The sequence below is a fragment of the Lichenostomus cassidix genome, chromosome 9 (assembly GCF_008360975.1).
Source record: "Lichenostomus cassidix isolate B80296 chromosome 9, HeHo_3.0, whole genome shotgun sequence".
Lineage (NCBI taxonomy): Eukaryota > Metazoa > Chordata > Aves > Passeriformes > Meliphagidae > Lichenostomus > Lichenostomus cassidix.
The window spans coordinates 6,504,892-6,528,041 of NC_139490.1; the positions used below are offsets into that span (position 1 = coordinate 6,504,892).

At 41.9% G+C, this 23,150-nt stretch overlaps 1 protein-coding gene across 1 annotated transcript; it reads left to right on the forward strand.

Moving 5' to 3' along the window:
- Positions 1-1,222: 1,222 nt before the first annotated feature.
- On the forward strand, positions 1,223-23,135 carry MFN1 (mitofusin 1). Its single transcript, XM_085069075.1, has 18 exons — positions 1,223-1,358; positions 2,049-2,170; positions 3,000-3,135; positions 4,175-4,337; positions 4,978-5,102; positions 6,543-6,651; positions 8,886-8,993; positions 9,646-9,799; positions 9,923-9,990; positions 14,299-14,420; positions 15,867-15,993; positions 16,247-16,351; positions 17,421-17,523; positions 18,483-18,712; positions 19,201-19,356; positions 19,859-20,055; positions 20,811-20,945; positions 21,629-23,135. Exons 2-18 carry the CDS (start codon positions 2,056-2,058, stop codon positions 21,696-21,698), a joined length of 2,223 nt encoding a protein of 740 aa, XP_084925201.1. The 5' UTR covers positions 1,223-1,358; positions 2,049-2,055; the 3' UTR covers positions 21,699-23,135.
- Positions 23,136-23,150: the final 15 nt, after the last annotated feature.

Genomic DNA, 23,150 nt, shown 5'->3' on the forward strand with positions numbered 1-23,150 from the left:
CAGGAAAGGTGGTGTCCTGTGCCAGCACAGAGCCCTGTGACACAGCAAACTTGCTTGTTGACATGAATAACTTCACGGCTGTCCTTGAGTTGGGGACAATACCCCACCGGAATGCTGTGAAGCCAAATCATTCCAAACTAAAGTGCAATGTCTAAACACGAAATCCAAGGTCATCTTAGGTTGGATTTTGTGAATGAGCGACTAATGTTAGTATTTTCTTTTTAATATCTCTCAGGGTGTAAATGGAAGTGTACAGGAGTAGCATGTCTAATTTTAAAATTTTATAAGGGATCACAAGTACAATACTGGCTTCCACACGATCTGCATGTTAAAGCAAGAAACATACTAAGTAGTAAGAAAAATAGGTAATGAGTCTGCCTGGAATCTGTATGGCTGAAAGGCATGGCTGAGCATGCCAAGGACAGCAAAGGGAAGACATTTGGGTTATTTGGGCGAAGCACGCAAGCGGAAGGTGAGTGCTCTGACCATGAGCAGCTGCCCTGGTAGTGCCACAGCCCTTGAGCCCTGTCACCCTGCAGCCTGAGCAGCTCACCTCGCTCTGGATGGCAGAGATGAGCTGTAGGAACCAGCACTGGGCCAGTATTCATTATTTGCCTCCCAGACGGTAAGTATCAAACTCTAGCTGTTCACAGGTACCTGCGAGGTTCAGCTGTTTCAGCAACAGCATTCCAAGCAGAAGCTATGCAAAACCATGAGATTGATTTTGGTACTGTTTTGTATTTGTGAGAAATCTGTATTTGATTCTTTGCTTTTTAGACTTTCGAGCCCTTACGTTCGATGCGTGACTCGATTTTAGGGGTATTTTTCAACCTTAACAAATCTGTGTGTTTCAGGTTCCTGGATCATGTTTCTTTTTTATGTGAAAGATCGTTGACTTCAAAACAAAGTTTACATCCCACAAATTACTGCAATAATTTATAACGCAGCGGATTAGTAATCCTCAAATAACGTGCTCTATAGAATGCTGTCACCGATTTCCATTGCGGTTCTCATTTTCTAACGCTCCTGTATCCTCTGTCGGTGTTTTTTAACTCCTGAAAGGCCCAGCGTTGTCCCTTTGGCAGACTTTGATCAAACCGTGCTGTGCACTGACTGATAATCCCTGGCTGATCCCGGCGCTCCCGTCCCTCCGCCCGGCTCCATTTCGCGACCTGCCCGCGCTCAAGATGGCGGCGGCCGCCCTCAGCCCGCACTGAGCATGGCGCTGCCCGGCGGGCGCGGAGCCGAGCGGGGTCACGGGAGGAGGAAAGGGAAGTGACGCCCCCGTCCCGGCGGCCGCGGTGACGGGCACGGCCGGGGCCAGCGGGGCTCCGTGAGGGACAGCGAGCGGGAGCGCCGTGAGAGACCGGGGCGAGCGGGGGCTTAGTGGGGGACTGGGGCTGAGCTAGGGGTCCATGAGAGACCGGGGAGACCGGGGTTCCGTGACGGACCGGGGCCGAGCTGGGGCTCCGTGAGAGACCGGGGAGACCGGGGGTTTCGTGACGGACCGAGGCGGGGCCAGGGCTCCATGAGAGACTGGGGAGACCGGGGTTCCGTGACGGACCAGGGCTGAGCCGAGGCTCCGTGAGGGAGCGGTGCTCTGTGAGGGAGCACGGCCGAGTGACGCTCCGTGAGGGAGCGGGGCTCCGTGAAGGGAGCAGGGCCGCCGCAGCCGCTCGAGCTGCCCCCGCCGAGCCGGGGCTCCGTGAGGGAGTGGGGCCTGTCCTCGCTGACCCGCGGGTGGTGAGAAGGCGTGAGCCGTGTTTGATGAGGGGAAAGTGTCGTGTTTCCAGGATGGATCGCAGCAGATCGGTTCGAACCTGTCCCCGAGCTTCGCCAGCCGCTCTTGGCGCCCCTGGTGAGGGGAGGAGATCAGAGTAAACAGTGCAAACTGAGATCACTGTCCTTTGGAGTTTAGAGCTTTGGTTTGGGGCTTTGGGCGCTTTTGTTTGGTTTTGGTTTTTTAATGGCTGCGTGAACAGTACATGACTTTGAATTAGCTGGGTGTACCGAATGTTTTGGTCACTTTAATGCCCCTTTCCTTGCAGCAGCAGCATGGCAGAAGCCTCTGTCTCTCCACTGAAGCACTTTGTGCTCGCCAAAAAGACCATCACTGCCATCTTCGACCAGCTGCTGGACTATGTCACTGAGGGAGCAGCGTTTGTGGAAGGTGAGCTTTCCCCTTAAAAACAAGGGCCTTGTCCTTTGCTTTGAGTATATTTTACAGTAGCATAACATACATTATGTTATGTGTTATTGTGCTGTTTGTATAAACAGGCACCTTCAGAAATAGTCACCCTTTTCCATTTGACAGTGGGATTTTTTCTCAGCTTGTGCTGGAAGGAATGCCTGGCATGGCTACATACCTGAAAAGCTGATTAACTCACTTGGATTGGCAGCCTGGCCTCCTGTCCATGAGAGTGAAAGCTTAACCACTCTGGCCATATAGTTCTGTGGTGGTTTCCTTGGAAGGACAAACAGGTTCTCCCATTTTTCAGCAGAAGGGTGCATCAGTGGTGCAATGCTAGCAACCCACAGGTCACACCCTAAGAGGTTTTAGCAGCAGGGAAATGTGTGTTGCCACACAGAGTTGGTTGCTCATCACCCTAGTGAGCTCTGTGGGGGGAAGACAGCCCAGCTTTGCTGGTGTATCCATGAGAGCTCCTGGCTTCCCTTTCTGAGGGAAGCAGATGTCCCAAAGAACCAGAGAAATGAGAACCACAGGGTTGCTGGGTTGCTGGATCAGCAGTTGGATTGGTGATTGATCTGAAGTGATTTATGTCATGGTTTCACCAGTGCTTGTGGTAGAGCTGTCAAATGATAACAGGTGGTATCAGTGCTGAAGTGCGGTTTTGCGGTTTTGCTTGTTTTGTTTTACTTCTGTAATTCAAATTTGCACAGGTCTTTGTTGGCATGAGAAGTACTGATTACTGCACCTTGTATCGTGGAGCACATGCTCTGTATGTGATTGCTTTTATGTTTTTCATTTCTGTGTGTAGCCACATACAAGAACCCAGAGCTCGAACATATAGCAACAGAAGATGAACTAGCAAAAATACAAGCGTATAAAAACAAGTTGGCTGTCATTGGAGAGGTACTTTCACGGAGACACATGAAAGTGGCATTTTTTGGCAGGTAATGAATGGAATTACCAGAACTTAATTTCTTTTTTTCTTTCTTTTCTTTTTGACTTGGGAAGGTCTGAGGTTGTCATCTTCTCCAGAATGGCTTTTGGGTTTTTTTTTAAAGTGGTGGTTTTGTTTGTTTAATTTTGTTTTTCTGGTCTATTCCTGCTGAGAAGTTTTGTTTGTATTTGGTCAGAAGTGCTGAAGAACTAAAATTGGACCTCTTTATTTTTCTGTCTAAAAACAGCTGAAGAGAGATGGAGATGGTTGCCTGGCTGGTTGTAACATGAGTTTGATGGATCTGTGTGATGATTTTATGGGATAAAAGTAACAATGTGATCTGCTAGTCCTCTTTGCTTCAGAGAGATTGATTTTTCTGTGCTTATATTTAAACATGTAGTTCCATATTTTTGGAGTATGAATCGTCATGGTTCTAAAAATTCTGTAGTAGTATTGGAAAAAATGGGTACAATGGTGGTCTTGCCTTCATTTTGCTAAAAGTATAGTTATTTAAAGGAAAACTATAAAAGGTTCTGGAATTAAGAAATGGGTTATATCTCAGCCTTGATATTTCAAAAAGTTAGGAGTTGAATACAAGCTGTGATGTGGGATAACTTTTGCAAAGGGAAAATGCTCAAAGCAGAAAAAAGAGACCTCTCCCTCTGGCACTTTGAATAAATTTGTGAACTGTTGTACAGTGAACACTGAACTTTTGCTGGAAGTAGCTCAAAAACGAGTTACAGTGTACGTAACTTCAAGCTGTTGTGTAATAGTTAAACCTCACATATTTATGGGTGAGGGGTAGAGGGTTAGTGCAAAGTAGGACATTGCTGAGGACTTCAAGTTCTTGTAGATAGTGGAGTTGGTAACCAGTTCCTGTGAACGAGCACTCTTCTGGCCAGGTGTGCTGGACTGGCTGGAGCTCTGTACCCAAAACAGCTTGTGCTCTGTGGGGCTGATGCACTCCCATGGGGCTGCATTCAGTTCAACACAAAGGTGTGTTTAATGCTGCTATGCTCTGCTCAAAATGCTTTTTTCTATCCTTCTAGAACAAGCAGTGGGAAAAGTTCAGTCATTAATGCAATGCTGTGGGATAAGGTACTTCCCAGTGGGATTGGCCACACAACAAACTGCTTCCTCAGTGTGGAAGGGACCGATGGAGATAAGGCTTATCTTATGACAGAAGGATCAGATGAAAAGAAGAGTGTCAAGGTACATTTCTTGGATGATTTCATGCCAATTTTCACAGGAACTGATTCTCAAAGGGTCTCTTTTTAAACAACAATTTCAAGTCCAACAGAAGTATAAGGCTTGCTCACTCTGCATTTTTAAGTTCTTATTTAGGAGGGAAGAACAAACTAATGAAAGTGTTCTGCTCTGCAATTTTTCTTGGCTGTTTCAGAGAAACAACTAACGTGTGTCTCGTAGCACAGCATATGTTGAGTGATTTATTTTTATAGGGCCAAATAAGTTCTGTTACTGATTAAGAATTTGGAATGTGCCCCTCATTTGGACCTATGGTGCTCAGCTTATTGAACTGCTTATGCTAATATGTTAAACATCTGAGGCAAATTCACAATGATGCTCAGTAGCACAATGTCTAGCCCTGTAGGGAACATTTGTGGCTCCAAACAAACTCTTGTCTGAGTTTCAAGGCACAACTTGTTCTTTAGATGCTGGTGAGTCGAAGAGCTTAAAAAAAATCACAGCTATTCACCAGAACAAAATATGAACTCTGTTACCCTCTTCAAGATAGATTCTGTCCAAGTTTGCTTGAGAACTGAATTAGACTGGTTTACAGACTTGTTTGAGGTGCATATTCATATTTATCTTCTCTTCATTCTCTCTCTAGACGGTAAATCAGCTGGCTCATGCACTTCACATGGATAAAGATTTGAAGGCTGGCTGTCTTGTCCATGTTTTTTGGCCCAAGTCAAAGTGTGCCCTGCTGAGAGATGATTTGGTTTTAGTGGACAGGTATCTTTTCTATTTTAGTAAATGTTTTCTTAAAGAAATTAGCCATTATAATGTTTAGCAAAGTGGTTGTTTTAGATTCAAAATTATTGAAAAGTTTTTTTGTTTGAAAGGACAAGAGTTTGTTCTTTTTCATATACTGCTTGTCATCACCCTCCTGGTTCTGCCCTTGTAGCAGTTGGAACAGACAAGTGTCTTGTGACTGAGCTGAATAAGGGAATAGCTTTTGGCTGAGGATACTCTACCTTTCAAACAAACAGTATGGAAGTGTGAATAGGGTTGTTGCAGCAACAACCTTTTGCCCATTTCCTTTCTTGAAATGCTTCAGACTGATTATGTGAAGTAAAAACAATGTCGACTTCATTTTTAAAAGCTTCTGATAAAGAGTAGCAGTGCATACATACCAAAGTAAGGGGTGACCTCAAAACGTAGTTGTGTCAGCTGTGTCTGAGGCTGGCATTTCCAATGTGTTGGTGTGTTTAAAGAAGTGATTGCTTTGTCTATGCCAAATGCCCTTGGTTTTGGCCACTATGATACAACCTGGTAATAGCTTTTCAAACTTTTAGGTGATCTGTACCTAAATTGTAAATCAATAAGTACTGAATTTGAGAGTAATTCACACAGGTGTCAATGAATTTTTAAGGATGATTTCTTCAACAAAACAACACTCTGAGTATATTCTAATAAATTCCAGTGCTTTTTGTTCGATCTCTGTCTTGTACTTTGAAGGCACTGGGAGTTTATCATTATTTTCTTGGGTGCATGATTTAATCTGCACAGTCTCAATTGCTAAAGGTAGAAAGTAAAGGGAAAAGAAAAGAGTATATTCTCTCGATTCTGAGAGAATATGTACTTGGGTAGAGCAAATAATCCCTTTACTGTTAAGTTGAGAAAATTTGAATCAATAATAATTTAGGTGTTGCAAACATGATTTAGTGCTCATATTCCACTTTAGGGTTTTTTTTTTTAACTGACAGCACTGTAGTTTTAACTTCATTTTGATTTCCTATTAAATCTCTGCACAGATTGCATAGATAGCATGTTGCGTTAAACTTGGACTTCATTAATGAAAAAAATATTTTATGAACAATTGTCTCTTCTGATTAAAATTAGGATCCAAGGAGGGGAACCATTGTTTGAGGCTATTTGGGTTTCTGATGCCCTGCCTGTCACTTCACTTGGCAATTATATGTGCATACTTACTAATCAGAAATTGCATTTTGGAATGAGTAGGTGGTCTAAGGATCAAGTGGCTGATAAATTCTAGGTGGTAATTGGCTTTTGTAGTGTTTACCTTAAGTTAGAGGTAGGCATCAGCCTCAATAGACAAACCTCTGTAACTTCTTGCAAGGCCCTTAGGCATTTCCACTCTGTTTTTATCAGTTTATAGAGATCAACTGCTTTGCTGTCTAAATAGGAGTTTGTGATTTTTGTTCTCAACAGCCCTGGCACAGATGTCACTACAGAACTGGACAGCTGGATTGACAAGTTTTGCTTAGATGCTGATGTGTTTGTCTTGGTTGCCAATTCTGAATCCACTCTCATGAACACGGTATGATGTGCAGTGGTTTTATGCTACTTGTTCATTTAAATATTTAGCAGTTCCACAACCAGAATAGCTGAAACCTTTACAGAAGGTGAATCACTGCACTTAGATCTTGTGAATAGCATTTGGGGGTGGGAGGCAAGAAATCATGTATATCCCTTACTACTAAAAGGAAAATGAAATTTGAATTTCTTACTGGCTTGGCTTTCTCTACCTTGAGCATCATAATTGTCCTTTCCATTTCAGTTGCTTTTTTTGATAAATGGATAATGGAGTGCTTGCCTTGCCTTGCAATTTATTGGTATTTGTTGCCTGAAGACACTTGTATTGCCAAAGAAATTATGGAGTATTTCATATCCAAAATTTCATTAAAATACACAAGATAGGTGAAGGAAGTTGAGTTCCTGTCTTGTTCCTCTCTCACAAGAGAGAGGGTGAATTCCCTTGATACGCCTTCTGTTGAGGATAAGTGCTGCAGGTTCCCATCAATGGGATTTGTTTCTTCTGAAGGTGTTAGCAGTAAGCATTCATGTTCCAGGGTTCTGTGCAGTGTGGAGAACTGAAGATAATTTAATGTCTTTGTTCTGTAAAGCCTTGTTTTAGGAGAGAAGAGTTCTCTGTGTCTTTCAGCCTAAATATTGTATGACTTGTAAGAGGAGAACATTTAAGGTGGCCAGAGGAGCTGTTGTGGTAATCAAAATATAAGACCAGAAATGTGGTGCAGTTTTGTAGTTATCTCCAGTTTTGACTAAACTAAGTGTTGAGGATGCAGACAATAAAAGGTTTCTAAGTTATTGGAAGTGTGACTGCCAGAATGCAGAGTAAGGCTACTGAGGAAATTCTTGATGGATTTTTTTTAAGTCTGTGGTAGACAAATAATATGCTCTGGTTGTTCTGAGCATAGTTCTGACCTGAAAATTCTGAACTTTGTAACTATTGACACAACTTTTAATAAAATAAAGAGCTGAGTGTGCAAAGACAGTATTTCTTCGCATTCTAGCAAAGTAGAATAATTTGGTAGAAGTCTGAGAGGAGCATGAGTTTAAAAACATTCCATGCTATCTTCTGAGCTGAGTCCACAAAGAGTCAAATACAAGAGATCTGATTTAGAAGAAAAAGAAAATTATTAAAACATTCAAGACAAAGAGGGTTTAGCATGACTGTGGCCATATCTTCTCTATTATGTCTTGAGTGACACTTTCTGGCTTCTAGTGTGGACAAAATCTGTAAGTTGTTTACCTTATGTGTATGACACAGTTACTGGGGTTTTTTAATTGAAGGGAAAAGAAAAAAACTTGTTTCAGTGAACATCTCATTGCTATATAGAAAACATAAGTTATCCTGCCAATAAGGCATATGACAACTATGTTCTCATCCTCCTTAAGCATTATTTTTGCCTCTTACCATAACGGGTTTGAGAGACTTTTGTTTTGTGAAAATGTGATTCTTCTACTATTCCCTCATAAATTCTCCTCAGACAACATTCTTATTTCTGCAGCAGTGATCTTGTTTGCACATGCTTACTCCCAGCTGATGGAGAATAATAGATCTCCAGTGCTGTGTCCAGGATATGTCGTGGTGTCCTGCTGCAGTCTGGAAAAGTTTATGGCAGCCCAGAGATCTCCTGTGTTTCAGCTTTGCTGAGTGGGGACTCACTCCATCACGACTTACCCATTATGACTCTGTAAACAGCAATAATGGGTGGTAGGTGCAGGCAAGAGACCTAAATACACTTAATTTTGTTAAATTAAGACATTTGTCAGTGACTCCTCTGGCTGTGTCTCAACCATATGTCCTCATTCAGGAGATGTTATGTCTCTAGTTCAAGCTGATTGTTGCCTAGCTGAAGAATAGTGAGATGATGTATTTTCTGGATATAAAACCGGATTTGACAGGGTTAGCAGGAGCATCTTGGCAGTTCAGATAAGGGAGACTTCATTGTTTTAGTCAGGCATCATTGTTTTTTAAACTTTTTTTTTGGAGTTTTCTTAGTTTGTACCAATTTTTAGAGAAAGTTGCAGTGTCTTTGACTTACAGCACTGGCATCAGTTTTAAGACTTTTGATGACTTTTGAACTACCCTAAGCCTGTGATACGCAGGATATCTGTGGGTTTTGATACTGATGAATTCTTTTAAATAAACTTTTTAAAAGCTGGATAAACTTCAGAATCTGTTACAGAAGAATGCGTGACTGTGGTTTGGATGTCTTGGGAGTTTTCTGTTTGTGCTTTAATTCTTAGGAGAAACATTTTTTCCATAAAGTGAACGAACGACTTTCCAAGCCAAACATCTTCATCCTCAATAATAGATGGGATGCCTCTGCATCAGAACCAGAATATATGGAAGATGTGAGTGAATTGATGGCTCCTTATATGGGTTGACAATTAATATGTATTAATATGGAAACACTAGCTTTGTCTTATTAATAAAAGGCTAAGTTTCATGGTTAGAAAATGGAAATAATTTATTCCTTGTCCCAAGCAAAAAGCAACCTGCAATTTAAATGACAATATATACAGGCAAGTAATAAGATGGGAAAGTTCTTTAGAACTTTTTTCCCCCCACAGTTAAGCTTGTTTTTTAATCTTACTTATATTACCTTTTATTTCTGCAGTGATAATGAAGCCTGAGGGCACAGTTTATATATTTATACCTGCATAGAGTAACCAGTAAAGTGCAGTGCTAGATGGGAACAGTTTGGATCTTCAGATCTTCCAACAGCAGCCAGCTTGCAGTGAGAAATATTTCTCTGGTATGGGGAATGAAGTGTTTACCCCAGTAACTGGCTGAGATCTCTGACTTACATAAATACAGTTGTAGAAGGAAGTATTGTTGCATCCAGGTCTGTTTAACTGAGTAAAAGCAGTTGCTGCCTCTGTAAGATTGGCAGGCATCTGCTGTCAGAGGGGTGGTTCAGCATCTGTTTCTGACTGTGATGATGTGACTTGTTGACAGCTCAATTTTTGCATTTTTTTCATGAGCTTTTTGCCTTTTCCTTAGGTGCGTAGGCAGCACATGGAGCGCTGTCTGAATTTCCTGGTCGATGAGCTCAAAGTTATTGATCCTGTAGAAGCAAGAAATCGCATCTTTTTTGTTTCAGCAAAAGAAGTTCTGAGTGCCAGGAGACAAAAAGCTCAAGGAATGCCAGAGGGTGGTGTGTAGGAACTCCTGCTTTTCCTCAAATACAGAAAACCCCTATAAAACCTGATAAATATATTTAAGATGTAGTCCCTGCTGTGAGGTACTGCTGTCTTCCTTATGGTCTATTGTTTCACAGGTGGAGCACTTGCTGAAGGATTTCAAACAAGATTCCAGGAATTTCAGCATTTTGAGCAGATATTTGAGGTATATATGATGGGCTTTTTAGACTGCCTGTTTTTTGTTGCAAAAGTAGCTTTTTTCTTATGCTTAGCTTAATTTTATTATCATTACCCATAACAGTAAGTGGAGGAGTATAAGGTATTTAAACCATCTGCAGCTTTGTCTTTTCTGTGGGTTCTGTTCATAGCTTCTCACCTTGAGTAGCAGGTAGTTATTGGAAAGGAGTATTATTCAGTGAGGGAAGAAACTCTTAGTTCATGTTTTGATATCTCAATACCAGTGTAGTCTATATAAGAAGAAATTATCGTCTTGAAATGTGTGTATCACTTCTAGCCATATTGGTGAATGTTTGCAGTAAGAAACTCAATTTCATCAATGTAAATCTAAAACTTAAATTTCTAAAGCCAGAGTTTTGAATCTATCACCATTATGTACCTCTTAGTTCTGTTACTCTGGGCATTAACACTGTTCTTGCATCCTTTGTGCTGTACAGAATCCACCCATCCACCTCAATTTAGCCATATTCATAGCTGGAGCTCACAGTTTCTGCAGAAGTAGCACTGGCTAGACAGTTGAGTGATTTCTTTGTGATGGGATCCATTTGACTTGCTAAATTTGGTAACTTTAATTAATCCATTCTTGGCTATCTTAAGGAGGCCTCTTGGGTATGCCTCAATGGTTTTGTGTATGAGTATTTAAAAAAATTCAAACTGCTTCTGAAAAGTATTTCTTCTTGTATTACAGCAAACCCATTTAACCTTAGCAAAACTGAATTATGTAATGACTTGTGTGTATATCAGAAAGGTTTTAAAATAATGACTTGATTGATTCGGTCTTGCATAAGCAAGAAAATGTCAGACTAAATTTAATCCTTATCCACACTCCTAAAATAGGTACCTGAAGTGTTTAAATGAAGGGTTCAGGGTCCTGGCAGGGCCTGGCTCCATGAGATGTGACATTTCTTGCGTCACTAGCTGTAGCCAAACATGCATGTTTGTTTGCAGTTTTTGTCCTCAGAATTATAGTAGGAAACTGTGAGCCAGCAGGCAAAAAGTGGAAATTGAGCTTCTAAATCAGTTGTTTTCCTTTAATGTAATTTGCCATCTTCTGTACCAAAGCTTTTTTGACAAAATCTCTTGTTATTGCAGTTAAGCACTCTATACTTAGAATATTTCAGTATGAAGATGTATGATAACTTATCAAATGATGTGGTGCTGTGAGTGCTCAGCACATATGTAGATCAGATATCACAGATTCAAGCTGGCCACCACAATGAGAAGTGTCTGTCACAGGATCACAACCATGACAAGGTTCTGTGGCAGACGCTGGGACTAGGAGCAGTTCTGTGACAGCATTGTGTGGCATTAAATCAACCATTTTTCTTCTTTCACAATGTGTTATATTTTCTGCACACCTGACTTCAACAGTGAGAGTGGGTTCTGTAGTGTTCTTCCCTGCTCAGCTGTGTTTCATCCTAAAATCATTATTAATGGCTTTGAATAGGTGTGTGATTCCATCATTTAAAAAAAATGACAACTGTGCTGAATTAGGATTGCCAAAGCAATTTAAATTTTGAGCACTTGCTGTTGCAGCCTCTTTCACATTCAGGTTTTGTGGCAATTTCCTAAGTTACAGTGGCAATTTATGTGCTTTTAAAGCAAGGCTGAGACTTAAATGGTTCACCTGGTCTGAAGTCTTCAGAGCTACTACTCAAATTACTGTCACCTGAGCTGATAAAGTAGCTGACATCAGCATACTGTTGCCATCAGTTCTGCCTGCCAGCTCTAGGTGCTATATTAATGAAGAATATCATACTTCAGGGAGAACTTTATGTGTGAAATTGTAACTGATACCGTGCCTTGTGCACTGCCAGACCAAGCTCAGATGCTGTGCAGCCCTGAGTACAGCCTAAGCACTTTTGCCTAAAGCACTTTGCATTTACTCTGTTTCCTGACAGAGGAGCTGCAAGTCCCAAGACTCGTGGATTACACTCCAGTGTGTGAAAAGGAAGGGATGAGAGCACAGATGCTTCTGTCTATCCTCATCAAACACTGACTCCTCCCCTGCCTCAGTCTGTCTGTCTTGCCTTTAGCTCCTTGCCCTGTGCAGATGCCCTGCTCAGACTTCCCAAACATCTCTCACTTTTTTGTCCAGCTCATGTCTCCAAGTAATCTCTCACCTCACTTACAGACCTGTCTACATGTGCCATGTTCCCCATGGCTCTATCTGCTGGGTTTGCTCCTCCTGGATTCTCTCACCCTGCTTTTGTCTTCACTAAAATTGGACAGCTTTTTCCTCTTTTCCATATGGGCTGAGAAGAGGAACTGTTACTTCTCCAGTACTTCCACATTCCTGATTTTAGTATCAGTTCCCTGATGGGAAAGCCTGCTCATTCCAGGACTGATATGAGCTCAGTATAGATAGAATCTTAAAAAAATAGGAACAACCCACCAGTGCTACTTAGTTGTGATATGAAAACAAATTGCACTGTTTTTGAAGGGCTTGTGACTACATTTATGTAGACTGTGAGGGCAAAAATAATTCCAAGACTAGATGAAACATGCTTGTCTGCAAAGCACGGGGTAGTTGAAGTTGCTAAAAGAAAAAGTGGTGCAGGCATTACTAGAAATACTTGTAAGTAGTGGGGAAATTTTAAAGATTCGTGTATGTAGCTTTAAAAATGCTACTATGTCAGCTGCATTGTAACAAAGGAAAGGAGAGAGGCAGTCTTAAAGCATTGAATTCTTGGATCAATTCTAAATTTTTATCCTGAGGAATAACAGAAAGTAGACAATGTACCTCATGAAATTTTACAGTGAGGTACATAGAACTGCCTTTTTGAAACAGCAAAGAAATGCCTGCACCCTGCATTGTGTGCAGTGCTTAGTAGATACTCTATGTAAAACCAGCCCTACCATGCCTTAGGTTGTGGTGCTTCTCAAGTTTCTTAAGAATACTGGCAGTAGAAGTGGTGTGGGAAGTAGTGGAGGAGGGAGGCAGGGTGGAAGAGTAATCCTGGCTGTAAATGGGAGTGAAGGCAGAGCTGGAATGAGGCAGCTGCTGCAGAGCCCTTCCCCAGCACTACCTGGGCATGGAATACACAACATGCTGGGCACTTACCGACTGTCCTGCGATACTGGAAGGTAACTGGTTTTGGTTAGACTGTTGAAACACACTTTTATCTTTGTTTCAGTAAATACATACAGACTAACAGCAAAACTGCTGCTGTCCCCCTCTTCTCTTTCCCTGTTGTTTAACTAACCTCTGTGTTTTTCCTAGTGCTCTTAACTTGGATTTTCTGATTGTGTTGTGAGTGACTGTCATCCTTTTATCTACCACATACTAATGTTGGGAAGACTCTGCTCTGTGCCTAGTCTAGCTCTTACAATGTGCTGATATTTAAGAAACTCTGGCCTTTCATTGCTGATTTCTAGATCTGCTTCGTCGAGGAACAGGGAATATTTTATCCATTTTGTTTATTTTGTTTTCATCTATTATTTTTAGATAGCTGAAGCTTATTATTACTGTATATGCTAAGGCCATAGGCAAGTCTGCTAAAAGCAATCCAAACCTGTGACATGAAAGGTGAATCCACAGGTGGAGAACAATTTAAAATCCCATAGATCTGGTTTAAGGAAAGCTGCTTGCTTTCTTCCCCTCAAACACAAGATCTCTCTGGTCACTCTCCTGTACTTCTTCATTGCTTTTCAATATTGAAGATTGATTAGAAATTGTATCATGGAGCATTTTCTACTTATTAATTTAACACTTCAATAATATGCAAACAAGGTGATATTTTAAGGACTACTTAACATTTGTTTATCTCATGAGAAAACCCTTGTTTCTTATTCCTAATTGTGTATTTTATTCCTGGATGGTCAGTATTGACATGAGAATGTCAAATTCTATTGACAGAATTGCCTCTTGTAACTAAGATTGTATAGTGGCAAGAAAGAAAACTCAAGCCAGGCCATAGTGCCAGCATTCATATTTGACATTTGTAATTCCAAAGAGATGGCTTTGAAAATTTCCCAAAGAGATAGATTTATCTTATGTATTCATCTGAGTTTTCTTTTTTCTTTACATTATTCATTTATTTTAAAAGAGTGAAAACCTATGCACATTACTGTGAATGAACACGAAGGCAGATTTGCTGCTATAGACTCATTTGAGATTTCAGTTTCTGTTGTCTTTTAATTTCTCTATACTTTCTCCCTTTTTACTTCCCACTGGTTTATGTTCATGGTAAAATTAGCAGCATGTGCTTTCTGAAATTCCTGAATGTGTTGGCATGGAATTGCAGTAATGTGTTGTGGCTTGGGCCCCTCGCAGGAGTGTATCTCGCAGTCAGCCGTGAAAACCAAGTTTGAACAGCACACTATCAGAGCTAAACAGATAATAGATACTGTGAAAGACATTATGGACGCCATAAACGTGGCAGCAGCAGAGAAAAGGTAGGTGGGTTGGAGGGCTTGTTGGCTTTGGTTTGTCCACATCATCTGAAGAGCCAGTTCTGTGCTGGTGGTTTTCTTGGGCCGTTACGGACTATAAAGTTCACTTTTTCTGCTTGGTAAGAAACAGACAATTTCCCTGATGTGTCAATATGTCAGTCTTACCATTGTTCACTTGCCCACTCAGTTGTGTTCCTGGTCTGTGACTTCTGTAAAGGGTTTACTTTGTTGTTGTTCATTACTGACTTGCAATTGTGTTTTAAAACCTTTTTTCAGAAATACTGAAAATTTTAAGTTTCTCTAGCTGTAATCCAGCATTTCAGAGGTGATGTTTGGGCCTGCTATACTTTTGTTAACAGTAACACTGAAGAAAAAAATTGAAGGATGTAGGCATTTTAATTTGCAAGTGATTAGAATATTGTAAGGAATGAGATGAGTTAACAGAGGCTTGGCCTCTGGCCCTTTCCAGATTGCATCCTTAAATATCTATTCTCTCTTTGCTCATGTAATCCTTTAGTGCTAATGATAGCAGCTCATCTGCTCTGTCTGGTAGTTTCATGTATCCTTTGAGATTTGCATGTATGTGGGGTTTTTCCTCACTTTTGTTGCCACCTCGTGTCTCTTATACACACTGAACTTGCTGTCACGATTAATCCTTCCCATCCATCTCCTTCCTGCCTGTCAATAATGTGTCTTTGTGTTGCAACAGACTTCACTGTGCTGTCAAACACACTCATCTCCCTGAATATGTCAGCTTTTACAGACTGCCTGTTTACATACTGACTTGTCTCACGTTGTCAGATCCCATGAAAACATGCTGTGAAATGTTTGAAAATATTCTGATATTCTACTTCTTTCTGTCAATTGACTTAACCAGAATGTCTGTGGTGACCCCTCTTAGTCTGAATTGCTGCTTGTTGTTTCTGCTGGCCCTTCAAGATGGAATTTTGATTTTCAGGATTTTTTGCTTAAATGATAGGTCAAAAAATTCTGAAGAGACTTGTTTGTGGCAAGGCTGGTTTCTGCCACATCCCCTTTGCTTTGTAGGGTTATCAGACCCAAGTCACTGTTAAGGAGTAGCTGAATGCTGTGGGTGAGCAGCAGTTTGATCAGATTTACCATTTTTAAAATCAGGTAGACGAGTTATTAAAGACTCCTGATTCCCCAGACCTTTTTCAGTTGTAATTATATACAGTGATAACAATCCTGACTCCAAATGCTGGTTTTGAGTTACGTTTGTTCAGTGCAACCTTTAAATGTTCGTGCACATGGAACACCCATGCACAGCCCTTCTGGAGCAGTGCCTCTGCTTTGGGCAGCCAGTGTCACTTGGGATTCCCCCTGGCTGCTCAGAAACCGTCAGCTGGATGATCCATGCCTGGGTCAGGGCTTGTTTCTTTCCTGGGAGAGTACATGTTGGTGATGGTGATTTCCTTTCTGCTGGGTTAGAGTTCAGTCCATGGAAGAGCGAGAAGATCAGAAGGACAGGCTGGACTTCGTTCGAAATCAGCTGAACATTTTGACAGAAGATACCAAGGAAAAAATCAAACGTGTTACTGAGGAAGTCGAAAGTAAAGTAAGTAAAGGCTGTGAGAACAACTTCCCAGATCCAGGTGTTGCCTTGTCTCTCAGGCAGCCCATCTCGGGAAGTATGTTTGAAATGTCTAGAATGTTCCCTTTTCAATACAAAAAAGAAAACAAAAGCTTAAAATGGCAATCTTTCCTGATTGTCAGGTGATTGAATCATTTCTTGGGACAGTTCATGCAGTAGTCTGTTCTGTCTGGAAAAGGTAGCAGAAACATTTTATGTATTTCCTGTGTTCTTCCAGGTCTCCTCTGCCATGACTGATGAGATTTGCCGGCTTTCAGTTTTAGTTGATGAATTTTATTCCGATTTTCACCCTTCTCCTCAAGTATTGAAGCTCTATAAGACAGTAAGTTTTCTTGCATGGTTTGAAGCCAGACTCTTTGTCTTTCCCTTAATTTCTGCTTGTGTATTTTTGTAAATTGCACAGATTTTACGTGACTTTGTTTGAGTATTGCAGGATTTTTGCTTTCTGAAGTGTGCGTATCTCTACCCCAAACTAAAAAAGGTTAAAAATACTTTCTGCATTGTTTTTGGAAGGAAATTGATTTTTGTTTCAACCATCTTTTTAGTAGTAGAGTGGCTTTTAGTTTGTAGTCTCTTCCAGTAAATAAAGACCTTGCATAAATAATTTTCACTACTTCTAAAATCAAATCGACCCAAAACCAAAACTAGCTTGCATGTACCCAACACTTTTAATTAAAATTGGTTTAGGTATTTTTAACTTCTCTAAATTCCTCCTCAGTCTTAATGCTTTAAAGGCACATCCAGCTGTATTTTAGCTCTTATGGTCAGACTTTGCTGGTAATGATAGATGCCTCAGCTCCCACCTGGAATCACAGAATGCTCTGAGTTGGAAGTGACCCACAAGGATCACCAGGTCCAGCTCCTAAGTGAATGGCCCATATGGGGATTGAATAACCTTGGTGTTAACAGCACCATGCTCCCACCAGCTGAGCTCATCCCAGGCTGTTCCAGCCTGGCTGATCACCTGGGAGCACTGCATTTTCAGAACAATCTCTGCTGCCCAGCTCAACAGAGTATCCTGAGCAACCCCCATAGGAGTTGGTGGGATGGGTTTGTCCCTGTGCAGAGTAATGGAATTGGCTCCCATCAAGTGACACAGTAAGGGCTTTGCAGGGCAGTCGGTAGTGGTTAGGTTTTCATTCTCACGGGTTATTGGAAGTACAGACTTTTCCATATGCCTTTTAATGTTTACAGTCCTAGGGAAACCTTTCCTGTGTCACTTCAGTTATGTTTTCAGTCCCAGTATGCAGTTGGAAAGCATGGTATTTCCATGGAAACATGCTTCCCATTGTAAATAACAGTGCTTAGCATGTAACATATTCCTGCTCTATATAATGTAACTGATGAGCTAAATACAAATTGATGAGCTTACGTTCTTTGTAACACTTCAGGAACTGAACAAACATATAGAAGACGGTTTGGGAAAGAACCTGGCTGAGCGCTGCTCCAGTGAAGTCAACCAGTCAATGCACCAGTCTCAGCAGGAGATGATTGGTAAGAGGAGGGAGGAATGTTAACACTTTACTTTTAAAGAAAGACAATCTAAGAAAATTAGGTTTTGAAAGAATTTTACTTCTTGTCATGCTTAACACTGATGCTATAAATGATAAAGGAAAAGCCATCATAGGCCAGGACTGAGTGTTTAGCTCAGTCCTCTTTTTCTGATATTAACCAGGAACAGATGCTGGGGGAGAAGAATGAACCAGGGTAAATATAGCAATCCTTCTCCATTTTAGAGACTTCAGAGCTGACACACTGCATCTGGATTAATGGCTTAAGCAAGTAGTAATGGACCTGTCCTCTGGAAACTCATCTAATCCTTCTATAAACCCATTTAAAATTTGGCTTCCACAAGAGACGCACCAAATACACTAATTATTAGAAAATGTTTCTGCGGTATAATGCTCTCCCTAGGTCTCTCCAGACCCAGAATTCAAAACAGTTCATTTCACAAAGGACTTGTGCACTCCCCTTTTTTTTTCATTATAAGTAGTAACTTTATTGCATGTCCATCTCTATTGATCTGTTCCTGGTAATAAAAGATGGAGAGCAAGATCATGAAATTATGGGAACCCTTCTGTCCTCCTATGTAATAACATTGCCTTTTTTGTATGGCATCACAGAACTGATGGATAAATCAATTTTTTCTTTACTCCATCCTCATCCTTTGACCATTGATAGAGGTCTTTCCGTTAAATTGCCTCTTTTTTCCAGCAGTGCTTTGTCAGTGAGTTGATTTTCATGGCTGTTCTCTTGTATCAGAGCAATAAATTCTCTTCTCTGTTAGGGTCAATCCTGCTGAAATGCCACTGATTTTACAAATAAATAAATAATTAATTGGTCAGTTTAGATTTTCTAAATTGACAAAACTGGTCAGCAGTGCAGGGATGCTGCTTGTGAATATGCTCTTCTTCTAACGTTAACTCACCTTTACTATTTGTTTCTATTTCTAGAAAATCTGAAACCATTGTTGCCTTCTAGTGTTCAGGATCAGCTCCACTTGCTAATTCCTTGCAGGAAGTTTGACCTTAGCTACGATCTAAACTGTCATAGCCTGTGTGCAGATTTTCAAGAGGATATCATGTTCCACTTTTCTTTGGGATGGACTTCTCTTGTAAACCGTTTCTTGGGTCCTAAACAAGCTCAGAAAGTACTCCTTGGACTAGCAGATCCAAACCTACATGTGAGTGCTTCAGATCTTGGGCTGCCACTGAGTGCCTTGTTTTACCTTGATGAGATTATATTGATTTTTACTCTTTGCCGGTGCTATTTACATGCTTGCTGCTACCTTTTCCTAGACCCATTGTGTGAAATATTTTTGGTGAGGGTTGTTTTTATTGGATTATATTCAGGCTTAGAATGGAACTAAAAACCTCTCCTAAACTTCCTGCAGCTGTTACACAAGTTGGCTTTCTTTGGATTGAACCCTTTGAGTAGCCTGTTCCATTTATAGTATTTGGATCACTAGGTCAGAACCAGCCCTATGCAGAACCCCTAGTCTCTGCTGGAGGAACTGTCAAAGCCTCCACTGCTCCTCAGGAGCCTTGTTCAGATTTCTCTGCTGAAGGGTTTCATTCAAGTTAAAGCCTGAATATATGACAATAAATAAATCCCATCTATTTGTAGTTCCGTAATGCTTTTGACTCAGGCTGCCATGTTCCCATCTTCTAGATCCCTCGTCCTTTAGCCAGCACCCCGTCTGCCGCCAGCCTTCCTGCCTTAACTCCTGAGAATGTGTCCCAGGATGACTTTATGGTTCCTTTGGTGTTGAGTCTAGCCTCGCTGACGTCCCGGACCTCCATGAGCATCATCGTTGTTGGAGGAGTGGCAAGTAGCACTGGCAACTTTCCCTGCTGGAAGGGATGGCAGAGGCTGAGCTGCTCTGTCCTGCTTGGGGTGTTGCAGGGAGCATGTCATGGACTTGACATGGGGCCAGATGAGCACGTGCAGTGCCCTGGATACCCACAGTCAGCTCGTAGTGAGAGATCAGTCTGATCACTCTGAGTGTGGCTGGGCATATTCTCTGTGCTATAAGCCTGTGTTCATTGCTGAAATTAAAGGGTGACCTGATGGTACCTCCTTCAGTTTGAATTTAGTGGGAGCTTTGCTTCTTTCTTCGTGAAAGAGCAGCAAGGCTTCTGCAACCTGCATGTTCTCGGTAGCACTGGGGACCAGCTCATGTGAATGTAGCTGTAATATCATGGAAATAATTCATTTTCTTACACAAATCCAGTGAAAGGGCTGTGGAGATGATTTTTAAAAAATGGGTGCAATTAGATTTTATTCTGCGGGGCAACTTATTGAAGTTAATGAAGATTTTATTTTTCAGATTTGGAAAACCGTAGGCTGGAAGCTGATCTCGTTCTCGCTGAGCATGTATGGGCTGCTGTACCTGTATGAGAGGCTGACCTGGACCACGCGGGCAAAGGAGAGAGCCTTCAAGCAGCAGTTTGTGAACTATGCCACTGAGAAGCTGCAGATGATTGTCAGCCTCACCAGTGCCAACTGCAGCCACCAGGTGCAGCAGTAAGTGTCACACAGGCTGGCCTCTCACTGGCACAGGCCATTGTCACTGGCCCTGCATGATGCAGGAAGGCACCTCTAGTGTCCCTTGGCATTTAGTGGCAGGAGGTTTGAAGAGAGTTTAAAACGACCACCTGAAAAGGCCAATGCCTACAGACAGATGTGTGGCTGTGTGAGTTTCTCTGAAGATGGTGACTCTCTTTGCCCAGCACCTTATGGTAGAAATGTGAGAGATCATTCTGGTAGAGCCTGAGTTGCCCTGCCCTTTGAGTCCCTGTCAGGGTGAGCAGAGCTTCTGCCCCAAGGGCTGCTATGGGCAAGTTCTGAGCAGCCAGTCCCGGTTCTTCTGCACTGCAGGAGATGAACTTCATAGCCTTCCTGAACTATTCCCTGAGCTACACAGGAGAGGTGTTCTGCACCCTAGGGGCTAGAGGGTGCATTAGCAGGCCATATTTTCTGAATAACAATCAAAACACATAGTTTCAGCAAGAGGCTGAGAAAGACAATCAGAGGGCCACTACTTAGCAGAGACAGGTGGCAAAGAGTTTTGGAAAGAGAACACAAAAAAAAAAAAAAGGAACAGTAAAAAGTTAAGCTTCAGCAGAGGAAAGAGATCCATCTCCATGTCCGGCAGCTGTTTGAGGACATGGAAGAGCACTTGTGTTCTGCACACTGCAATGCTATGAGATTTTATTTCCTACTATTTTTTTTAGCATAAACTTCTGTAAATCATGCATATAAACTTGTTTACTCTTTAGGGAGATGGCCACTACTTTTGCTCGGCTCTGTCAGCAGGTGGATATTACTGAGAAAAACCTGGAAAAAGAAATAGCTAGGCTGTCCAAAGAAATAGATCAGCTGGAGAACATACAGAGCAGCTCCAAGCAGTTGAGGTAAGTCGTGGTGTGACTGGCCACAAGCATCTCTTAGCCCTGCTGGGTTCAGGGTGATCAGTGCTTGCTGTTACTCGAGTTGAACTAGGTTAGCTCAGGTGCAGAAAGGGATGCAAAAATATCCTGAGCAGCTCTGGGTAAGTTAAATGTATGCTGCTGCCTCAGTGAATCAGCTGACCTCCAAAAATACTATTTCTTAGATTACCTTTACCCTTGTCACCCTTTAGTGTAAGGGAGAGAGGCCTTTGACTGGAATTTCGGTCTTCTGTAGGTAACTTGAGGGTGGCACCTTCCCAAAGCCCCCTCCTCAGAGCAGAGCACAGCAGCTGTGCTGTGTTGAGTCATCCAGTGCAGCACTGGTGGTGCCACTAGTAGGTGTTTGCAGAGCAGGAGCTTCCAGCAGTTGGTGGTTCAGGGACTTGGAAGCAGCCTCAGCTGTAGTTTCCCGTTCTTTCCCTCTGCTGAAAGGCTGCCCTGGCTCTGGGCTGCTGCCTCCTGGCCTTGGGCTTCCACCACCAGTCAGGTGAACATCTGGCCCCAAACATCCCTTTTAGAAATCTGCATTTAGGTTTTCTTAGTGCTGGGGGTCTCAGTAGACAAATAGAAATGAAACACTGATGTTAATCCTGCCTTTGGGCTGTTCTGGCACTGAAGTAAATCCCTTGCTTCTGTTTGTTTTGCAGAAATAAAGCCATTCACCTTGAGAACGAACTAGATCGCTTCACAAAACATTTTCTTCAAAAGAGTAAATAAAATGTCATCATGAACCTTCCTGGTGCTCCTTTGTAGGGCAAAGTAGAAATTTTACAGGTGACAGTTCTCTGTGGAGTCACTTGAAATGATTTATATTTTTAATGTTACTCTGATGACACTTGTTGTAAAACCTGGACTCAGATGGTGAACCAAACTGAAGAGCTGCAATACTCTTGAGTGTTCTGTTTGTTTAGCATATTTTGGTTTAAAAATTACCTTTAAACACTAAATTTTTTGGGCACTTGACAATAAAACCCCAAATCCTTGCTGGTTTTCATGGGTATGTAGCAGTGGCAAGTCTCACTTCCTGGCATCCAGGACCTTAGGCAAGGAGAGAGCTTAGCCCAGTCTCCTTTCAGCTGCTTAGGAATTGTCCAGGAGTGGCGAGTGCTGGTTTTCCAGGTGGGTGTGATTTTGTTTAGAGAAGGGAAGTACAAACTCTGGCATGGGAAAGGATTCCTGTTGTGTTTAGAAAGCAGGTGCCAGAGTGTTGGACAGTGGTTCCTTTTCTTTAAAGGGCAGTGAAAGATGAGGGTGAACTGCACTAAAGAAATGGCAGTGGGCTCGAGGCTCATCTAGCCACCTCATTGAGGTGCACTGGTTAAGTACAAATGAACCTATTTCTTGCAGTTGGTGAAGCAGTGAAATGGTTCTTTGCCTGTGAGTACATGGCTAGAACCATGTTCAGGTGAGTTCAGGTGTCAGCACCTCGAGCTCACAGCCAGGCACAGCAGTGTTTCTGAGATGCTCTGGACAGGATTGGTGCAGGTTGGGTAGGGAAGCTCAGGGAGTCAGGAGTGACCTGGAGCTCCTGCTGTTGGATTGAGGGAGCAGCAGATGGTGAAACCCCATCTCTCCCTGACCCGTCCCTTGGTTCTCCTGCAGAACAGGTCTCTAGGTCACACTCCAGGCAGCTGTGCTGGAGTCCTTTACCTTTGCTCACCTCCTGCAAAGCCTTTTAAATGTTTCTGCTGTTGCTATCTGCAGTCATTCAACACCTACTTTTTTCTAACTAGACTTTTTAAAGTTATTTTAAAAGAAAAGCCTTTACAGAGTATTTATATATTTTTATGGCAGTGGTAACATTGACTAAATTAAATATTCAGCTCTATGGTATAGGAATTTACTATTTTCCAGCAACTAAGGGCTGTCTCATCAGGAAATAGATGTAAGATGTAATGCTAGACATCTTTGTTAAGACAAAGAACAGTTCCACCAGTGTGTTCAGGTGTTTGTTCTGACTGTGCATGGGGAGTCCTGGGGGTTTGAGGGAATCTGTGGCATGCACCAGTGAGTAAGGGCCCAGCCTTGGTGTGGGTGAGGGCACAGCTGTGTATCAGTGCTCTGTTTGTGGAGCATTTGTATTGACATTGTATCAAGATAAAACTTTAAATGCATGTGTTCTAAAGTTATTTATTAAAAAAACTATTACCCCTGTGCTCTAGTAAGTTT